Raw genomic sequence first — 19,350 nt, forward strand, 5'->3', positions numbered from 1 at the left:
CTTGGAAAGCAATTACCATTACAGAGCGCCTTAAAGAAAAAAATATATTGTATTTGTGTTATTTTTGTGTGTATATATACACTGTTATAAATATATATATTTATATATGTTATATTTTATTGTATATATTATATTATATATTATATTTATATATATATAAATATACACTGTTATATATAAACTGTATATATACTGTTTTTGTGTGTATATATACATATATTTATATATTTGTATACACATCTATATACATACGTAAGTATACATACTAAAATGGAACTGAAGAGGTAAGTGGCTTTCAGAGCTATTCCATAATGATTTCACTTACAAAAAATGAAGGGGTTATTCATTAGCTGTTGTTGGACTAGAGAGAGGGCGCAAACCAGAACGCTAAAAGACCCACTCTGGCAGTAATGATTGTATTAGTGCTGGATTTGTACAGCTTCCCCCTGACCCAAAGTGCAAATAATTGTTCCAGTTCCGAAGGATAAATGCATGGGCAAAGAAAGGATGTCAAATACAACACACATGGACACACACACAGAAGAAATAAAATAAAATAAAATAAAATAAAATAAAATAAAATAAAATAAAATAAAATAAACCACCGCCAACAAATTCTAAAGCAAATGAAGAAATGAAGAACATAAGAAAAGAACAAAAGCAATATAAAATGTCTTCAACCTAAAACACCATAGAAAGGCAGGCTTGCAGGGCAGGTCACAGCTCAATGAGCAGCCACAGATGCTCTTCTTTTTTACTACACCAAGTATCTTACCACTTGTTATTAAAGACGTCCAATTACACATAATGCAATGCTTATAGAAATAGTTCCATATAAACTACAAGACATATAACAGCAGCCTGGAAAAACCAGATTACATGATGTCTATATTCAGTCAGATGAATGAAATCCAGGGCTACTCTTGGATTGAGCCTCTCATACTCAATAACCAACGCACATAGAGGAAATTCAACCCTGAATTATTATATTCTGGCAAGTCTGATGAGTTTTATCCTATATTGCTCTGCTCACTGTGCATTGATTGCTCATCCTCACCCTGGGTGGTATAAATGACCTCAGAAATTGCGGGCGAGAGCTTACTGGACTCAGTGGCCAGAATCCACAGGAAGTCGTACCCACTTTTCAATGCACTGGCAAAAATACCCTTGTATAACTGAAAACTTATGAAACAATAGCAACCTCTGTGCTCAGGTGTATCACATCACTATATTACTGCAGACAGGAAATCAGATGCCATTGATTTTTCCAGGCTGCTGAGATTCACAAGTGAAGAATCAGGATGACAAGCAGAGAGCACGGTAACTAGACCTGCATCTTTTCAAATTTCAGCCCCTTATTTTTAGAGTCTAACCAATCCATTTTAATCTTTCTCTTCCTTCTTTGTTTCTTTTTTCCTCCCAGTGTTTAAAAGTCACATCTTTTCTCCAAGCCATATCGTATGTCTGACCTTGACTAGAAAGCCTCTGTTTTCAGTCCTTGAAAGCACCACTGTGCAGTTAAGCCTATAATCCTTAGGCAATTGCATCCTCTCTATCTTATAGAAGACACAACTCCACATCTGAATCAGTTGCTTTGCTTTGTCATTCTTTCCCCTATAGGTATTTTATTATGTTTGATAGTTATTTATAGCATTTCATAGTATACATCACAGTGTGTGTGAGCTTTGTGCACTCTCTCGGTAGTAATTGAACAGACTTTCCCCTTTTCCATTTGTGATCCAATTATGTCATTGCAACAGGATTTACTGTAGCAATTAATAGTAGGCAAGCATTTCTTTTTCAATTTCTAGAGATTATATATGTTTGTCTAACGGGCACATTTTCCCCATCTTAAAGATTATAATGTAGCTTTTATTTCTGTCTCTTAAACAGCTAAAAAATTGTCTGTTTCTGAAAATCCTAGTGGTTACTATTCAAACATGGTAATAATTAGAGAAAATAAGATCCTTGCAGGGCTCATGTCAATAAGGTTTTTGAAGGCCTTTCAATTCACTTTTATGTAACTTTGAACAAGAGCTACCATGAGCTCAACTAGCACCCAGGCCAGCTCTCCTTGAAATGCCAGCAAGTGCTCTGTAAATCACCAGACATCCCATTTTCCCATTATATAAAATGGGCACGATCATTTTTATACTAATGCTAAAGCTGAAATAGCTAGGAATAGAAAGTTTATATGCAGTATGGGAGCATTGCTGCAAAAGAGAAATGTAATGTGGTTTGACAGATTTCATTTTCCTCCCACTCTTTCAGTTCTTGACTTTTCTATAGCAACTATCAACAAAGGCACAAAGTAATACTTATTTGTGCCATAGTCCTGATGCTATCAGAGACCCGTGGCCAATTTTACAAAAGTACCCAAACAGAGTAAACAATAGAAACAAAGGGGAAGACTCAGATGTCTACTTTCTCCCTTCCAGTCAGCATGAATCCATCACAGCTAAAGAAAGATTTAGATTTAGCTTGGAAAATGGATAAAAATGCCTTCATTTACATTACATGAAAAACATACCGCAATATTGATTATCCATCAGTTTCCAGACAGGCAGAGATTAAATTAACAGATTTTGAAGTCAAAGAGGATCATTATGTAATTTAGCTTTGTTCTTTACATCACACAAGCTCAGCAGTTTAATTCTATTACTCTCAGAAAAGAAAGACATACAGCCTTGACTTGAAAATGTCAAGACATTCATCACATCCCTCAGCAGTTTGATGTAATGGCTAATCACCCTGACATTAAAACATGTGCTCTACCTCAAATTTGGAGCTAATTCCCAGACTCGGGTTCTGGTTTTTCTTTCTGTGCTGCAGTTCTTTATTAGATGGTGCTCTCGCTCTGTCTCCCATCCTGCCTTTCTCTGTGAAGATGTTAATCCACTATAATCAAATCACCATTTCAGTTTCTTTTCAATACAGTTAAACAGCCTAAACCCTTTAAATCTCACAGTAAAAACCTTATCATCCAGCTTGTGAAGTAATGACTATGGGATTTTCCTCTACTTCCCTGTTTTTTCAGTAGATTTATGCAAGCTGTTTTTGTAATAAAATGGAACATTTTAACATCACAGCCAAGGAGGAAGCAGCACTCACCTCCTCTTGCTGGGTATAACTCCCATCTCCTCACTGTCTCCCTCCAGAGTGACCCTTCTCGCCTGCCACCATTCGTCGTCCGAGGCATTGATGACGTGAAGGATGTCTCCATACTTAAAACTGAGTCCTTGGCTTGGGAGGCCACTGTCTTTGCTCTTGTCATAGTCAAACATGGCTCTATGAAAAGAAGTAAAAATATGAAGACAGGTGATTATATCAGTCTAGGAAACATATACTTGAGAACAATTTGTCCTATTTTGTGCTCCAGAAAACCAACTCTCCTCTTAAAAGGGAAAGGTCTCTCTTGGAGGAAAACTTTCCACTTTGAAGGTAATATTTGTGAAGTGCATTTGGTTTAAGAGAAATTGAACACTGAAGTACTATTTACAAAAAAAAAAAAAAAAAAAAAAAAAAAAAAATCATTTCAGAATACACAGAAAACAAGTCTGATAGCCAGAAACCACTTCTGTGACCTTGCCAACAACAAGTGTGGCTGTTGAAATTGTTCTTTCCCCGCACCTTCATCTACCCAGACAGGGATGCATTCTGAAAAATAAATACAAAGGATCAAAACTGTCCTAATGTACTTCTTCAGATGCATGGACACATCTATGTTAGTTAGCATTTATTTCAGATCAGCAGTGAGCTTTCAGAAGGAATCTGATTATTTCCACTCACAGTGCTTTGGTTTGAGTCCTGGAGCTGTGTTAGGTTGTGCAGCTCAGGCTCCTGAAATCTGAAACTAAACTGAAAGATTCCCAGGCAAGAGTAAGTTTAGTTTAGCATACGTCCTCTCCATGCATGCAGCACCACCAGTTTCTCTGTCCACATCCAGTCCCCCAGTGCCACACCACCTGCTCAAGTAGCCCTGGCTGCTTGCTTTGATGTCAGTGAGGTTTTTCATCAGTTTAAAGTAGACCTCTGCTTTGAGTGCACCTACGCAAAAGACCAACAAATAGGACACAGAGTAATATGAGGATTCCATATCCAGAAAGGTCCTGCACGTGAATCCCAGCAAGGCTGTATGTGAGTGGAGGTGGTGAGCTAAAGTTACCTTGCTAAATTCCAGATCTTAGTTAGGAGATATGTGGGGATATTTTTCCCGTACAAAATATAGTTTAAAGATCATGCCTGACAAGAATTGATGTTTACCTTCCCGTAGGGAAATTCCAGTAGGGCAAATAATATGATTATAATCCTAAGTACAGAAAAGCTAGATGAGTAAAATACCAAGAGGGACATAATAAGTTCTACACTTTTATTGAAAGAAATAAAGTTCAGGTAATCTCTTTGCTTGTAAACACTTCTGTGAGAAGGATTTGATATAATTAATTGTTGTGCATTGTAATGTAATTGAAAAGAATGATAATAACAACTTTATGGGTAGATTTAAAACACTGTCTCCTCATAATGAGGAGGTCATTAAAAAAAAGTTATCAGAGTTGTAACTATGTAACCAAAAGGTCTCATAAGCACTCATTCTGCATGAAGGGTTTGGTTCACGAAGAGAAAAAATGCTACTTGGAATATGCCTTCTCTTAAAGAGTTTATAGTCTATCTGCTTCAGAAGAGCTCAGATAAATCCCTTCTATGAGGAGGAAGACAATAACTAAACCTGTAGTTTAATCCATGAGCCTCCAGGATGAGCCTGGAAGTACTTGTGCCTTTCTTGGTAAATGTAATTGGAGTGAAAGTAACACGTGAAAATATTTAGTGGCTTAGTAGTGGAAATCCTTCAAAAAATGTGGCTATATCTTAGTAAAAATTGACCTTTATAAAGGATTCTTATCAGTAGCAGGTCATTTGCTGTTTTCTCAAAGAAAGCCTTCTATGATGACAAATGATGAAGAGGCATTTAAATGCAGAGGCAGCTAAGTATTTTCAGCCACCACTACTTAACCAATTAATAGCAGTCAATCTATGAAGTGAAGAGAGTGCACATACACACAGACCTATAGGACATCATCCTGCTGGTATTGCTGGTACCATAACAGCATGTAGTGCTCTGAATTTTATCATTGTATTAAACACTTATCACCTGAGAAATTCACTGAGTAACTGTGTGCCTTGCCATGAAAGCCTATCAGCATCTCTAGAGTCTGACCACAGAGTTGACTACCATGATGAATATTGCAATTTTGGATCCACACGCTATTTAATCACTCAAAACAAATGACAGTATCTGCTGTTGCAGAAAATGCACAAGACTGTCACCTCCCAGCAGTAAACTTCATGCCAAATCAGAAATACTCAGTATTTTGAAAGCTCTAAGATAAAGGGTGTGTTTGAAAATCTAAGGAGGAGAAAGGAACTGAGGGCAGTCTTCTTTTCCTTGAACAGATACTTTCACCACAGAGCAGAACTTAACAGCACAGAATGCCATTCTGTTAGTTGACATTAACAATGAATGCAGAATGCAATGCTTGGCACTGACTTTGATTGGAGTAATCTTTTGCAACACTAATTAAAATGAAGTTTGAGAAAGACAAGAGAATTTTTGAGCACACTTTTCAGTGAATGAAGGATTCTCGAATGCATGCTCTACATACGATGATTGCTCCTTTACTAAATGAAAATGATACAAAAGCTGACTCTTTCCTAAACATTTGAAATTAAGAGCCAGGTTTAAGTTTATAACTGCTTTTAAGCTTTCATAACATTTCTGTTCAATAGTCTTTTTTTTTTTTTTTTATGACAAAGGAAATCAGTTTAAATTATTTAACTTTAATTTTAGAGCAATTACCAATGTTGCTGTTAGGCCACATCGTCACCAGAAATTTTCCCATTCAGTACCTTCGGCATAGGGCACTTCACAACAGGGTCCTGGGTTACACGGGATAGATAAGACATTTTGGCCTTGCAAATCACAGCATCACAATCACAGTGATTACTGTGAGATGTGAACAAAACACTAAAATAGGAAACAGAGCTCACTGCAAACTAATTAAACAAATGTGGTGAACTCATGGTTTGGCCACTTTAGTACCCGTATTAGAAAAATAACTATAGGAATGGATGCGATTATCAAAGGACATACACCAGATTTCCATTAATGCCTTTTTTTTTCCCTCGGTTCTGAGTTTTTTGCTTGTGTTTTGAGAAAACTGTTTAATATCCTTACAACAGTATGAAATAAAAAAGTGCTGTTTGAGTGCTATATGTTGCTACTGTCTTCTTGGTGAATGTCTCCTACTTGTAGAAGATTAAGTAATACAGTTCTGAGAAGTGAAACAGAAGATGTGAACACTTAGAACACACTTTATATCAGAAATATTCAAGATTATGTGAGTCCCTGATATAATTCCAGACTTCAGAAGTGATCACTGTGCTAAACTAATCCCAGAAGTAATTTGGACAGAACCTAACAGATTTTATTTTTGTGCTTGGGTGCTTCTTGATCATTTTTCTGAATCCACATCTGCATAAAACCGGAGACAAGCATTCCAAAACAGCATCAAAAGTCCTTGCGCAAAGATTGTTTGAAATGGAAAAGTGAAAATACTGCCAGTGCAAAGCCATAATATACTGCCAGATATGCAGTGAGTTGTCTATGTTCCATTTTGTGCAAATACTTTATTATCTGAAGTACATTCAACAGCTACGTCCCATTGCATAGTAAAGTCCTATTTCTAATGACAGCTCTTCTTGCATCGAGAGTAATAAATATTTGGCATAAGGTAAATCATATTATCTTTAAGGAAACAGCCATTTGTGGTGCAGTCCCATGCACTGCAGACTGTTGGCACCCACCATGCCTGTATCGTTACTGATATTTTAGAAATTAAAAAATAAGGTACAGAAAGAGAAATTGGTCTTGATAGCCTGTGGCAGAAAAGGAAATTTAACAGAGAAACTGAGATTCCTCGGCCGAAGTTGTAAACATCATTTATAAATAGTCCTCATGACCTTCCTGACAAGGCAAGGGAAATGAATGCATTCACAGCACAGCAATATATTTTACTGAACGTTTGTGTATGTTCAGTGCACAAAACTCCAAACTTCAATTCCCTTACCACTGTACCATGGCCAGTAATCTCAGTGTGATACAGTTCAGGTACTGCCTGGCAGCTTTATTTGCATCTTTGAAATTACTTTCTTCTTCTAGCCCAGATGGGAGTTTGCACATAAATTTGCAGGCTGCTCTTTGCCATTTACTTGATTATGAAATGACAACAACATTTAGCAGGAGAGAACCTCAGCTTCTGTAAACAGCCCCAACTCTTCTGCGATCTGCCTGCATATCTGTATATGTACCAGTAATGGATGTCACCGTTTTCTCTGAAAATGTCCTTAGTAGAGAGTCTCAGACATCAGACTTCAGAGCATCATCATTAGGGAGAGATACATTATTCTCCCTCTTCTTCACATCTGTTCAATGCCCCTATCCATTTTTTTTTCTGCAGCTGGGGAAATACAATGCATAGAGGTTTAAGGATTTGCATGGATTTGGACAGCAATTCAGTGTCAGAGTCATAATTAGACCTCACATTTCTTTGCTGTCTATTCTATACTCTCAGTAATAGGTGTAGTTTAACCCACTTGCAGGCTAAGCCTAAAGAAAACTTTAGAAGAAAATAAAAGAAACCTTAGAGTAAATCCTTCCTATCACTACAGCTGTGATAGAAATAACCACTACAATGCAATTAAGATGCTATTAAAAGGGTTGAATTTTCACATACTGGCATGTCAATAAAGACTTTCACCTTCCCTTCTCAGCTCTGCTTTCACCTGGAGAAGGTGGACAGGTGAATCCTGTGTGTAGAGCACGCTGAAAGGTTGCTCTCTCCCTGTGAGCCTGGGAAGATCTGAGGTGCTGCTGCAATGCCTGCAGGCTGCCAGATCACCCCAGTGCTAGGAGTGATCCGGTTGGATACTGACACCTTCTCTGGAAGGGTGGGAGTGAACTGTTTTGAAGAACACCTTTCATTAGAAGTGTACTACAACAACATGGTTTCAATATAAAAGCACCAGAAGTTTGACACAGGCCTTTGCCTCCAAGAAACTGATTCTTATGGTGTTTCTCTCTCTCTCTTTTTCTTAAAATCTTCTTTTTCTTTTTTGTTTCCTGTGGATATTTCCTGCCGAAATCGTCTTTCCACGAAGCTCAACTTTAATTACTGCAGTTGGTCTGAGAGCGACAGGTGTTGTTAAGCTAAATCATGCCAAGGCACTGCAGCGTGGTTTTTATTTGCTCTTTGGAAGTCAGCACAGTGCAGGGACCAGCAACAGCCTGGATACATCTTCCTTTTGTGGTGGAGAGAAGGACATGGGGGAAGGGATATATAGAATCATTATATCATGGAATTGTTTGAGTTGGAAGTGACCCTTAGAGGCCATCTAGTCCAACTTCCCAGCAATGAACAGGGACACCTACAGCTCCATCAGGTACTCAGAGCACTGTCCAGCCTGACTTTGAATGCCTCCAGGGATGGGGCATCTACCACCTCTCTAGGGAACTTGTTCTAGTGCTTACTACCTTTACTGTAAAAACCTTTTCCTTATATCCAATTTAAATCTACCTTCTTTTAGTTTGAAAGCACTTCTCCTTTTCCTATCAAACCATATCCCCTTGTCCTATACACAGAAGAAGATGATGTAGTGGGACATGGATCTGGAGGATGCAACCATGAACATGTAATTTAGGATGCTAATGTAGCTGACAGGTCTAAGCTATCACTGATGGAGAACCTAAGGGAGTGGAGCTGACCACACATTTACATCCAAGCCTCTTCCATTTGCTGCCATGTCATTTCTTTACGTTATTCAACAATTTCCCCATTCAGTTCAAGCCGTTCTTTATAATCTTGTTCCTAGTGGGAGTTTGGAAGGGAGATGTGCTGTGAACTTATATAAAAAGAGGCTTTGAGATAGCAGCATTAGTTCCAGAAATATTTCACTAAGAGAAGGGAGAGGTTTTCTTTCCATGTTCACATCAAGAAAGTGGACTACCATGTGTCCCTGGGAAATCCTGTGTTCATTTTGCAGATCCTACCATGATACTTAATTAAAAGTTTTCTGAAAAACTCCAGAGAAGATCTGAAATGGTGTTTTGCTTCTGGAGTGCTTTATTAGGAGCAGGTTTCACAGTGAAGTATCCCCAGACTTAAGAGTGAGTTTTGAGTTGCAAAATAAAACGTTTTTCTTTTCTTTCTTTTTTTTTCTTTTTTTTTTCCCTAAAGGTTTATTTCCAAGAAATGAGATTATTGACTGACTTCAACCTGGCCAGAGGATTCTGCATCAAAATTTGAATGTTCTTTCTTCTCCCCATTCAGACTTGGTGAAGCTGCTTGACTGCATCTCAGATTTCAGCCTGAGGAATCTGTGCCGTTTTGCAGCATGGGTTCATGTGTTGTGACATTTAAAATTATCCATATCCACAAAGAAAAGGAAAAGTGACTGGATGTCAAATCAGGGATACCTTAAACTACCGGGTAATTCACCTGAAATTGCAGCCTGTGGGTTGCACAGTTTGACACAAGAGTCAAAGTGTCATTCTTTGATTTTTAGTTTTAAAGTAATGGTAACTTACTTACTGGCTGAAAATACTAATTTCAGGATATATATATATTGTCTTCCCCAGGAAAAATAAAACAAAATATTTCTTTTGGAGACAATGAGATCGAAACACTGGAACTCTGTGTGTAGCCGCCCCATTTCTCCCCAGTCCCAAATGTGTCTTCTCCCTAACACAAACTGCACTGTATAAAAGCACTGAATTTAGCTTTGTGAAATAAATGGTCTATGATGGTTCTGTGTATTACAATAGCTCTCAAGGGTCTGCTTTGAGTAGTTGGTTTTTTAGGTAGCTGTCTCAGATACCCAATAGCTTGCAATTGCTTTGTCTCAGACCTAATCATGACCCCAGGTCTGTTAACAGCTTTTAAAATCACATTGTCGCCAAGCTGCCCACAGAATTCACTGTGCTTTCTCTAGGTTATAATCAAAGAGAAATTTTCAGCACAGGAAAGAACCCCATTGATAACATAATTATTACCACCAGCTAGATTTATGATGACTTCTTTGGTGTTTTTTTGACGACGACATTAGACACCTGGAGAACTAAAGTAAGAAAAATGGAAAAAATGATCCATATTTATGATTTGTGTCACTTAAACATAAAAAATACAATGAGAGTGGTAAGACATAGACTTAACGTAATGACTCCATTGCTGAAAAGCACCCCAGCGGACAAAATGCAGACAGCTGTGGCGCTGAAATGAGATATTTTTTTTTCAGAAATCAAAATGTAATACTAGAGTGTTGTCAGTCAGAGCATTCTCGCTTATTTCTGTGCAAATGTGTAAAAAGCATTGAATTTTTCAGACTTCCCTAGCATGGGAGTGCTCTTTTGTTCATGTCGTAATAAATCTGTTCATACACTGTAACCTTTAGAGATTACTTTTGGAAAAGAACTGTTCTCAAGCTATTAAAAATGTAGACAGGGAAAGCCAGGAGAAAGTATTAACGAGACAGAACATTGCCTGCTTTGTCTCTGATGAGAGAGGACATTTTGGAAAAGTCAAGATATTTGTTTACAACAGCACCTTCTTAGTAATGTTTTCTTCTGGCTCTGAATGTTCTCCTTTGACAGTGAAAGAGTCAGAAGTTGAATTTGCATTGTGATTGTGTTGACAGGCTGGCTCTTCTGAAATCAAGAGGTGTCACCTGCATATGGGAACTACAACATGGATTGGTAAAGCTCATCAAAATTGTTATGGAAATTAATTATCCTGCCAAATGTGGAGAAATGTACTAAATCCATAAACTCTGCTGGGTGCAACTATTTGAGAAATCAACATCCTTCTGTCTTGAGGCCAGAACTGAATGAAGGGAGCTCATTAAGAGTTTACTCAGTCAGTGGGAGGCTGCTGATAAAGTCCTTTGTGTTTCAGCAGCAATGAGATACATTCTTATTTTTCACTTTTTCTTTTTTAAAGAAGGGTGATTTTGCAAAAATCCAAATGCTAATCATGCTAAAGCTGTATTTTTATGGAACAATGGTCAAGGAACTCTACATAACCTCTGGTTCATGAGGCCAAACACAAAATCTCTAAAGACATCAGATTGCCAGAGTATAACTATTCGGAAATCAATAGATATGGAACAATGCTGAAGGCTTGAGCTGAACTCAGCTAAAACCTTCTAAACAGTAATGGAAGTAACAGAGAAAGTTTGCCTGAAAGAGCAGTGTTGGTTATAAGAGGTGTACTATTTGCTTAACCCATTCTGTGAATTCTATGGACTTTTATCTGTCATCTCTTACCTATCCAAAAGAAGTTTATCCCTCTAAACTTGATTCTATGATTGGGTTGAATGTTCTCTTGGTAGGTAATGTCTTCTGTAAATCTCCATCTTCTCTAATTTCCCTTTTTATATGGAAAAAATTGAAAATAAGATGCCAATATACCCAAAAGTAGAATTAAACCAACAAAAAGCGCAAATAAAAATAGTAGCCCTTGATGTCACCTCTTACATGTCAAACCCTAGTGATTGTTTCTTCTTATTAATGTTTTATTAGATGTTTTTGTGGTTGCCAATAGCCTTTACAAATGGACTTTGCAGAGAGAAGTGCTGATCAATCAGTGTTACCAAAAATATTTATCAGCAACTACATGCAATTTAATATTTATTAAATAAAGTCACAAGAGAATGATGCTAAACTTCTTAGATTCTGCCCTTTAAAAAATGAAGTTAAGCCCTTGCAACACTTCATGTTGAGGAAAACAAGCTCCTTGCAGATCAGCATTCACTCCATTGCATTCTCCACACCCTCCGTTCCTGGGAGCCCCAGCTCTCACACACTAGAAAGCCTTAGGATTAAGGCTAACAGCAGAAGTTCCTAGATCCTGTTTTTTAAGGTATTTTAAGCACATCTGAGCCAAGGTTTTGTTGACTTTCAATGAAGATTAAGCTCTGAATTGCTAAGTTGCTTTGCAAACATTACCCTAAGCAGCTCAAAGACTGACACAATTTGCTTTAAGCTGCTACAAGGCTGAGAGGACAAAGACCTGGTGCAGAGAGAGAGCAATTTGATTCCTTGCTCTTGGATGGTCCTAGGACCTGGGATAAGCTATTTCTCTGACCAAGAGTTTGAATGTTTTTTTTTTTTTTCTGTAATGGCATTTCCTTATTCTGTCTGCATGTAATTCTGACTTAGGCAAACACACTAAACAACAGAAGTGGGAACTTGCCTTTTAAGACCTTTATTTAAAATGAGCCTTGTGGCAATAAAAAGCACAAAAATAAATATTTCAGTAAAATTACTTGTTTTCTTCCTCTATACTGGTTTAAGCTTACTTCGATTTTAAGCCATTCCTCTCTCGTACAAAAGATAGATTTACCTCTAAACTCCCGCTTCTACTTAGCAATTTTTAGATGGTAGAGATTTGTCAAAAGCTATGTCTTTAAGTTTAGGCAAAGTAATAATAACAGCACTCTCCTGAGTCAGGCTATGAAAAATCATTTTCTTTAGCATTTTTGATGTAAGCTTACCAATTTCAAAAGGATTACGTAAATTCTGAGTAATGTATTGAGACCTACTTGTGGCATAGTACATTGTATGTAATAAAAAATAATTCATGGATACATGGCAACGCTAGCATATTTTCTCTGTTTTATAAAAACACCAAGAAATGCCCTCTAAAAAACAGTTTTGTGGCTGAGAAAGTTGTACACATGTTGTAACACATGCATATTTGTGTGGCATGTTTGTCATCCAAAAATGTCCACATTTTATGGTGCTGATGACCTCCATGCAATTCTTTGGTGAAGGAAAATCCTTTATAAGAAAAACAAACTTTGTCATTAAGGAAGATGCAGGAGACCTACCATCTTGCTACCACTGTCAGGAGGAAGAGCAAATCCTGCTTTGACACTGCTTTGAGAAGGGGACTAGACAAATGACCTCAGGATGGTCACTTCCAAGCTAAATTACTCGTACCTATTCAGAAACATCAAGATATGAAATATTCTAAGACACAGGACTTTATCCCATATCATATTTATCACTTTCGGTACTGTCAAGATTTTTCATTTTTAATATATATTCTGTAGAAAATGTACATTGACTCATAAGTGACCAGACTTTGGTCACTGAGACACAGCATTTATCATAATGGGTAAAAATAATTTGCATTCTTTACAGTTCTTAATCTGTACAATTGAGGATGGTACAGAGATGCTTGAGAGATGCAACATGATACAAGTCCAGTTGATGATCTCCGTGACTGTGCACTGGTGCTAACCCAACCTTGAAAACTATACTTGACCATGTCTGATATGTCTGCACTGGAGTCATTTGGGAACTATACTGTGTCCAGTAGCTCAGCTCTATTTGCAGCATAGACACTGCTGGTGTGACTTCCAGCTCATTTATTTTGTTCTTATTTTGGGAAGACAAATATGGTGCAGTGCAGAGATAGAGTGTTAGAGGAATTTCAATTCCCTGCACAGTAAAGGATACATATGGGTACCTATGGAGAAGGGAGGTGTTCAGAAAATTGAAGTTAGATTAAAAAAAATAGGCTGATAGAAGAGGTGTGAACATTTCTCAAATTCAATGTCCTGATTCCCTACTTGTAAAATAAGAAGGAGAGCACTGTGAAGTGCTCAGTGGCCATATCAACTAAGCTTAAAAGCTGAAATTTTTTTGATTGCAGTAGAAACAACATCTACTGAAGCTACATATTTGTCAGGAAACCTGCAGTGTAAATTACACTGTCATTTAGTGTTTGCTTATATAAAACCATTCCATTACAATGATTTGAGTCCTGCAGAATAACAGCCCCAAAATGCAAGTCCTTTTTTGATTTTGATATCCCAGTGGGTTGTGGAAAAACAAACAAGCAAGAAAGTGAACAAATGTCTCTGACTGAAGATGCATATTTCTTTCACTTCATGTGGATAAAATTAATTGACATATTCCTTAGGATTTTTTTGCCCGGACAAATTATTTCGTAACCTCGTTCATTCTCTTCCAACATGAAAAGAGCAATGCTATTTTGTGGATGGTTTAAGGACTGAGGAAGGATGCTCACTTTGGAGAAAGTTGTGGTATACAGCAGGGAGAGGATCAGACCATATGTGCCCTGTTCCTATATGTCCCCTAAACATCTGCTGTTAATGACTCTCAAGGAAAGGGAAGTTGACTACATGGACCTTTCCTCTGAGCCAGAATAGCTGCAAAACCAAATTGCTGTTACTTTTAGGGAGGAAAACAGATCTCAGTGGTGAGAAATTGAATCTGCCTGTATAACTACCCTGTGTTCCTGGTCTCTGAGCCACACGATCGAGCTGTAGATGCTCCTGTTCATTGCAGGAGAGTTGTACTAGATGGCCTTTAAAGGTCCCTTCCAACACAAATGATTCCATGAATCTATGAATCTATGTTTGACAATTGGGATTATTTTAGCGACCTGAAGTCTGCTACAGAGTAAAAAGTGCTATATTATATTAAATATGAATTTTAGCCCCCCTTTGCATATGTGCTTTATGTTTGTAGAGCATACTACAGCACCTGGTTCCCAGGCATGCTGTCTTTAAATAATTTTCTTACAACTACATCAAAGCATTTATCTTATGTTCAGGTATATTATTCTTGTCTCTGGTCATACAGGCTCAAAATTCATTCTGTTGTTTAGGTCAACTTGTGACTGTCAGTGCAAGTGCCATCTATTCTATACTTTTCTTTCTGTCTCAAGAACCCAGTATTTCTCACCAAACATCAGCTGAAGAAATATCTGTTTCTTTAGCAAAGTCAGAAATGTTTCTGCTCTGTAGCTATGATTTATCACTGCAGTTCTGTCATTAAGCTCTGTAAAGCAAACCAGTTTAACGAGCTTGTACTGCAAAGAGCAACTTTCAGTTTTTCTATATATACAAATCAGTGCAAGATACAATATGATGAAACAAATATAAATTAAAAAAACCTTAAAAAACAGACTATATAAAATGAAACTTAGTTTCAAAGGTTCCTTGAGCTTTATGATCCCTTTTCCTTTAAACAACAGATATATGCACTATTTCCTTTACCAGAAAGTCATTTATTGCAGAACCTCCCTTGCAGAGTGCAGCTGCTTCTGACAGTTAACTTCAAAAAATCTTCTCAAGTGTCACAAGTAGGAGAGACAAGACTGAAAATCTTTATATCTCCTGCAGCTGCAGCAATAATGTATTGCCACTGATTTATCAGTCTCATTGCATTACTGCTCTTTGGTACGGTGGGTTAGGATTTTCCATTTTCTTGACTTGTTTCATTAGTTATATTAATTTTCCTCCCTTTATTCAAGGCTGAATGATCTTTTGCATGCAACAGTGGAGATGTGTGTGCTTTCAGATGATCTTTGATGTGAGCCTATGCCCAAGTCCAGGTTCATTCACTGTGTTCAAAGACAGGCATGGCCTTGCATTGCCAAACTGTGTGTGAGAACACTGGAGAGAAGAACATGCCTCTCCTTTTTCTATCAGAACCAAAGCTCAAAAATGGGATGAAGAAAGGCTATTTGAGTTATAAGACATTTTCAGTGCTGTGAAAGAGATATTTTGCCATCTCTTCTCAACTGCTTGCTGGCAGGATCATGCAAGATCAGCCTTGAGGAACTGAGGTACCCAACTCTATCTAGAGCAGGAATAGGCACCGAAATAACACTGGATGCAGGGAGTCCCTTCCATCGCAGAAACACAGAGACCAAGAGGACTCAGAGTTTCATACATATCTCTGTCTTAGCTTTTCCAGTTGGCTATTGTAGGTATCCCAACCCTCAGTGTACTTGCTGCCATGAATCCAAACATGACAGTCATGAAAATCCAACTGATTCTTCTGTCACTTCCACACTGATGCCTTCCACTGAGATCATCCCCTGAGATTTCTGTGCTCAAAGGAGATGCAAATTGGAGTATCTGCAAACCTGAATGTTTTATTACTCAGCATCCTTTACCAAATGCCAGTTGACAGGACAAGAGGTAATGGCCTCAAGCTGCTCCAGGAGAGTTTCAGGTTGGATATTAGGAAGAATTTATTCTCAGAAAGACTGGTGAGATACTGGGACAGGTTTCCCAGAGAAGGGATGCTGTCACTGTCCCTGGAGGTGCTTAAGGAAAGGGTACATGTAGTACTTGGGGACAGGGTCTCGTGGGCACTGTTGGTGGTAGGAGGATTTTTGGACTAGATGACCTTAGAGGTCTTTCACAACCTTAATGATTCTATGATTCTCTGGGACTCAGCATCTGCATCTATAAAGGGGGGATGGATGACATTTCCCTGCCTCACAGGAGAATGGATAACAACAGTAAGAATTGTGCAGCATTCTGATACTAAATACCAATTACTCAGGACATTGGGGTGTAATAAAAAAGCTCAGAAAAGAAAAGGCCATAGCAATAAAGCTAAATGAATTATTTACTATCAGCTCCAGGATGAGTTTCAGTATGAATCCACAGAAGAGCCTTTCAGACCTGTCAAATCAACTGAGCTGTCTGCACTTGATGTGTCAGTTGACAAAGTTTAATAACAAATCAATAAAGTGAATAGCAATGAATGATTAGGACCAGATGAGTGACTCAAACACGAGGAAGAGTAAAACGCAAAGCTATTTTTTGAAGGAAGTCTGTGTTGACTAAGAGGTAGATCTACTTAACCTCTTTAGAGGATCAGTAAACTCCTGGTTTAGCTGACAGAGTAAATCTGGATTTCCAGAAAGCTTATAAGTAACTTCCTCAACAAAGAAAAAAACCATAAGACATATATATCACAGTGGTCTGGGAGTGAAGGATTAGTGAATATCTGAAGGATAGGAAACAGGATTAAAAACCAGGGCTCTTCAACAGAGAAGTTCCCATTAGTGATCTAGAAAAAGTAGTAAAAAATGAAGCCATAATAATTACAGGAAATACCGAAGTATCAAGTGTAGCAAACCTAAAAACTAACTGAGAAAACTTACAAAAGGATCTTAAAATATCAAGTGATTGTATAACAAAATGATGATGAAATTCAGTGTCCAAAAAGGCAAAGTGAGACATGGGGAATCTCTCTGGTCTTTGGACATTCTGATGTGCACTAGCTAAACAATTACTCCCCTGAGAAGCGTTGTAGACTTTCTCTATTTTTCTGGGAAAACATGGATTAAATACATGACAGTCATGAAAAAGGTAGATTTGTTCCTTGAGTTTGAAGAAATGAATAAAGAGCCAAACAGAAATAATTGCTATTATGCCACAATACACATTCAGCTCCACTCTGTTACTACAAGTAATCCTCATCCTGAAGAGGATCTGCAAAAGGCAGAAAGAGAACAGAGAGGCCCATAAGGACATTCTATTCAGAGGAGTAAATTAGACAGATGAGGCCTTCTTAGCTATAAAAAAAGTGTCCAAGAACAGAGTACGATAAAAACTAATAATGTTATGGGTTTTGGGGAAGAGGAGAATACTATTTTTCACTGTTCTCACAATACAAAAGGGAGGGAATAATAATTTAAGGACTAAGATATAATATGTACGATTTAATTAACCAGTGGATGTGGTAGAGGTTGAAAATTTAAATGGGCATAAAAAAATTCTTCCAAAGAAGAAAAAATCCATCAAGGGCTCTTATCATAGTGTCAGAGGTTCGCCTATCGGGTACTATTAGAGATAGCATAATTGGCTGGAAGGGCCTTGGGTCCACCTTCACATGTTCAACCTATATCACTGGGTCTTGGGTCAGATCTTTATAACCTAGCTTATTTGACGTATGAAAACCTGAAAGACTATATTAATACTTACGTGCTGCTGTAGCTGTGGAAGCCAACTAAGGAATTCAAGCTAAAACTCCTTTTACACATTTGTACATATGCAATGTGGCTGCTCATAAATAATGCATTAGAATGGGACCCAGCAAAAATCTGGGACCACCTCTAAGGCTAGTGATTTTCTCCAGGCTATGTAAGTCACTCTCCATATGTCTGTTTCTTCACTTAGTTATTCCTACAGAGAAAGCTTTGAGCTATGAAAAGTGCAAATAAGAAGATACTTGACTATTTTTATGTTCTTATCAAAACATTTCTTTCAGAGAAGGCCCTTCATTTTTCTTTCTCCTGATATCTATGTGTAAAAAGGATGGTGCACTTATTTTGATCTGAAATTCTTGACACAGCTATTAAGTTTTCTAAACCAAAGTAATTTAAATCCATTTATGGACTACTACTTCACTAGTTTTCCAGTGTTGAGTACCTCAACACAAAGATCTGAATAGCCTTCCCAAAACACAGATTTTATTGACTTACTATTCACTGTCATAAAAATCTATGAATATATTATTACAGAATTTCACAGGTACAGGATGTACAGCATACAACAGTTAAAAAGGTACCAGAGTTGGCAAGGTAGTGCATGCATACACATCTTTCTAACCTGGCACAGTAATATTAATATTTTAACCACACTATTGAATACATCTAGTGTCCTCATATAACATCACAATTCTTTTTGCAGTTAATTCAAATATTCTTCATTTTTAGTGAGTATCTCCCACTACAAATCTAGATCCTTTTGCCTTTGGGGAAAAATATGAGTAGAAAAGTAAATTCTTGGAAAATGTATCTCAAATCATCATTAAATATCTCTCAAATCACTAGTAAAAATATTTCAGTTTACAGGGAAAAATACCTATTAAATTGGATGCTAAGTAAATACTGAAGCAGTAACGTTTTGAGGAATGTTTTAAGTTATATTTTTATATGCTTACACTTCACAATAACCTAGATAAGAGAAATATCATCATAATGTTCATGCAAAAAAATGCCTTAGATAAAAAAGATGCCACTATTCCCTAAAGACATCTTTGTTCTTGTTTGTTACTAAATGATTGACAGGGTAAAAAATGAAGTGATTAACTTCTAGCTGACAGAAACAGTAACATGGATGTGTGATGATGACACCCACAAGTGGCATAGTGTCCTACTTATCTGCATTTTAAAGCAACAGCTGCTGTTTTTTGCAATGTCTGCAAAATTTAAGGAGAAGCAAGATTAAAAACAGCAGTACATCTTTACTACAAATGTCATGAAACAGGCACTCACTAAACAGAGACTGAACAGAAAGCATAGGACATATGTGCAACAACGGTATTGGTGAGGGAGAAATAATTCTTGACACCTATGCAAAATACCCTGACATTTTTGAATCAGCATAATCTTCTGTAGACTTAGACATTTGTCCTCAAGAACATTTTGAATCTGAATGGTTTTCCTAATGAAAGTTAGA

General features: G+C 37.4%; 1 protein-coding gene across 37 annotated transcripts in view; it reads right to left on the bottom strand.

Moving 5' to 3' along the window:
* DLG2 (discs large MAGUK scaffold protein 2) overlaps positions 1-19,350 on the bottom strand; it is a 999,237-nt gene that overhangs the window by 52,991 nt on the left and 926,896 nt on the right. For all 37 annotated transcript variants that reach the window (XM_040647195.2, XM_040647185.2, XM_040647172.2 and 34 more), the window contains one exon: positions 3,112-3,288. In XM_040647195.2, the coding sequence (XP_040503129.1) occupies positions 3,112-3,288 (177 nt within the window). The remainder of the gene's footprint in view (positions 1-3,111; positions 3,289-19,350) is intronic.

This window comes from Gallus gallus, chromosome 1, assembly GCF_016699485.2.
Source record: "Gallus gallus isolate bGalGal1 chromosome 1, bGalGal1.mat.broiler.GRCg7b, whole genome shotgun sequence".
NCBI lineage: Eukaryota > Metazoa > Chordata > Aves > Galliformes > Phasianidae > Gallus > Gallus gallus.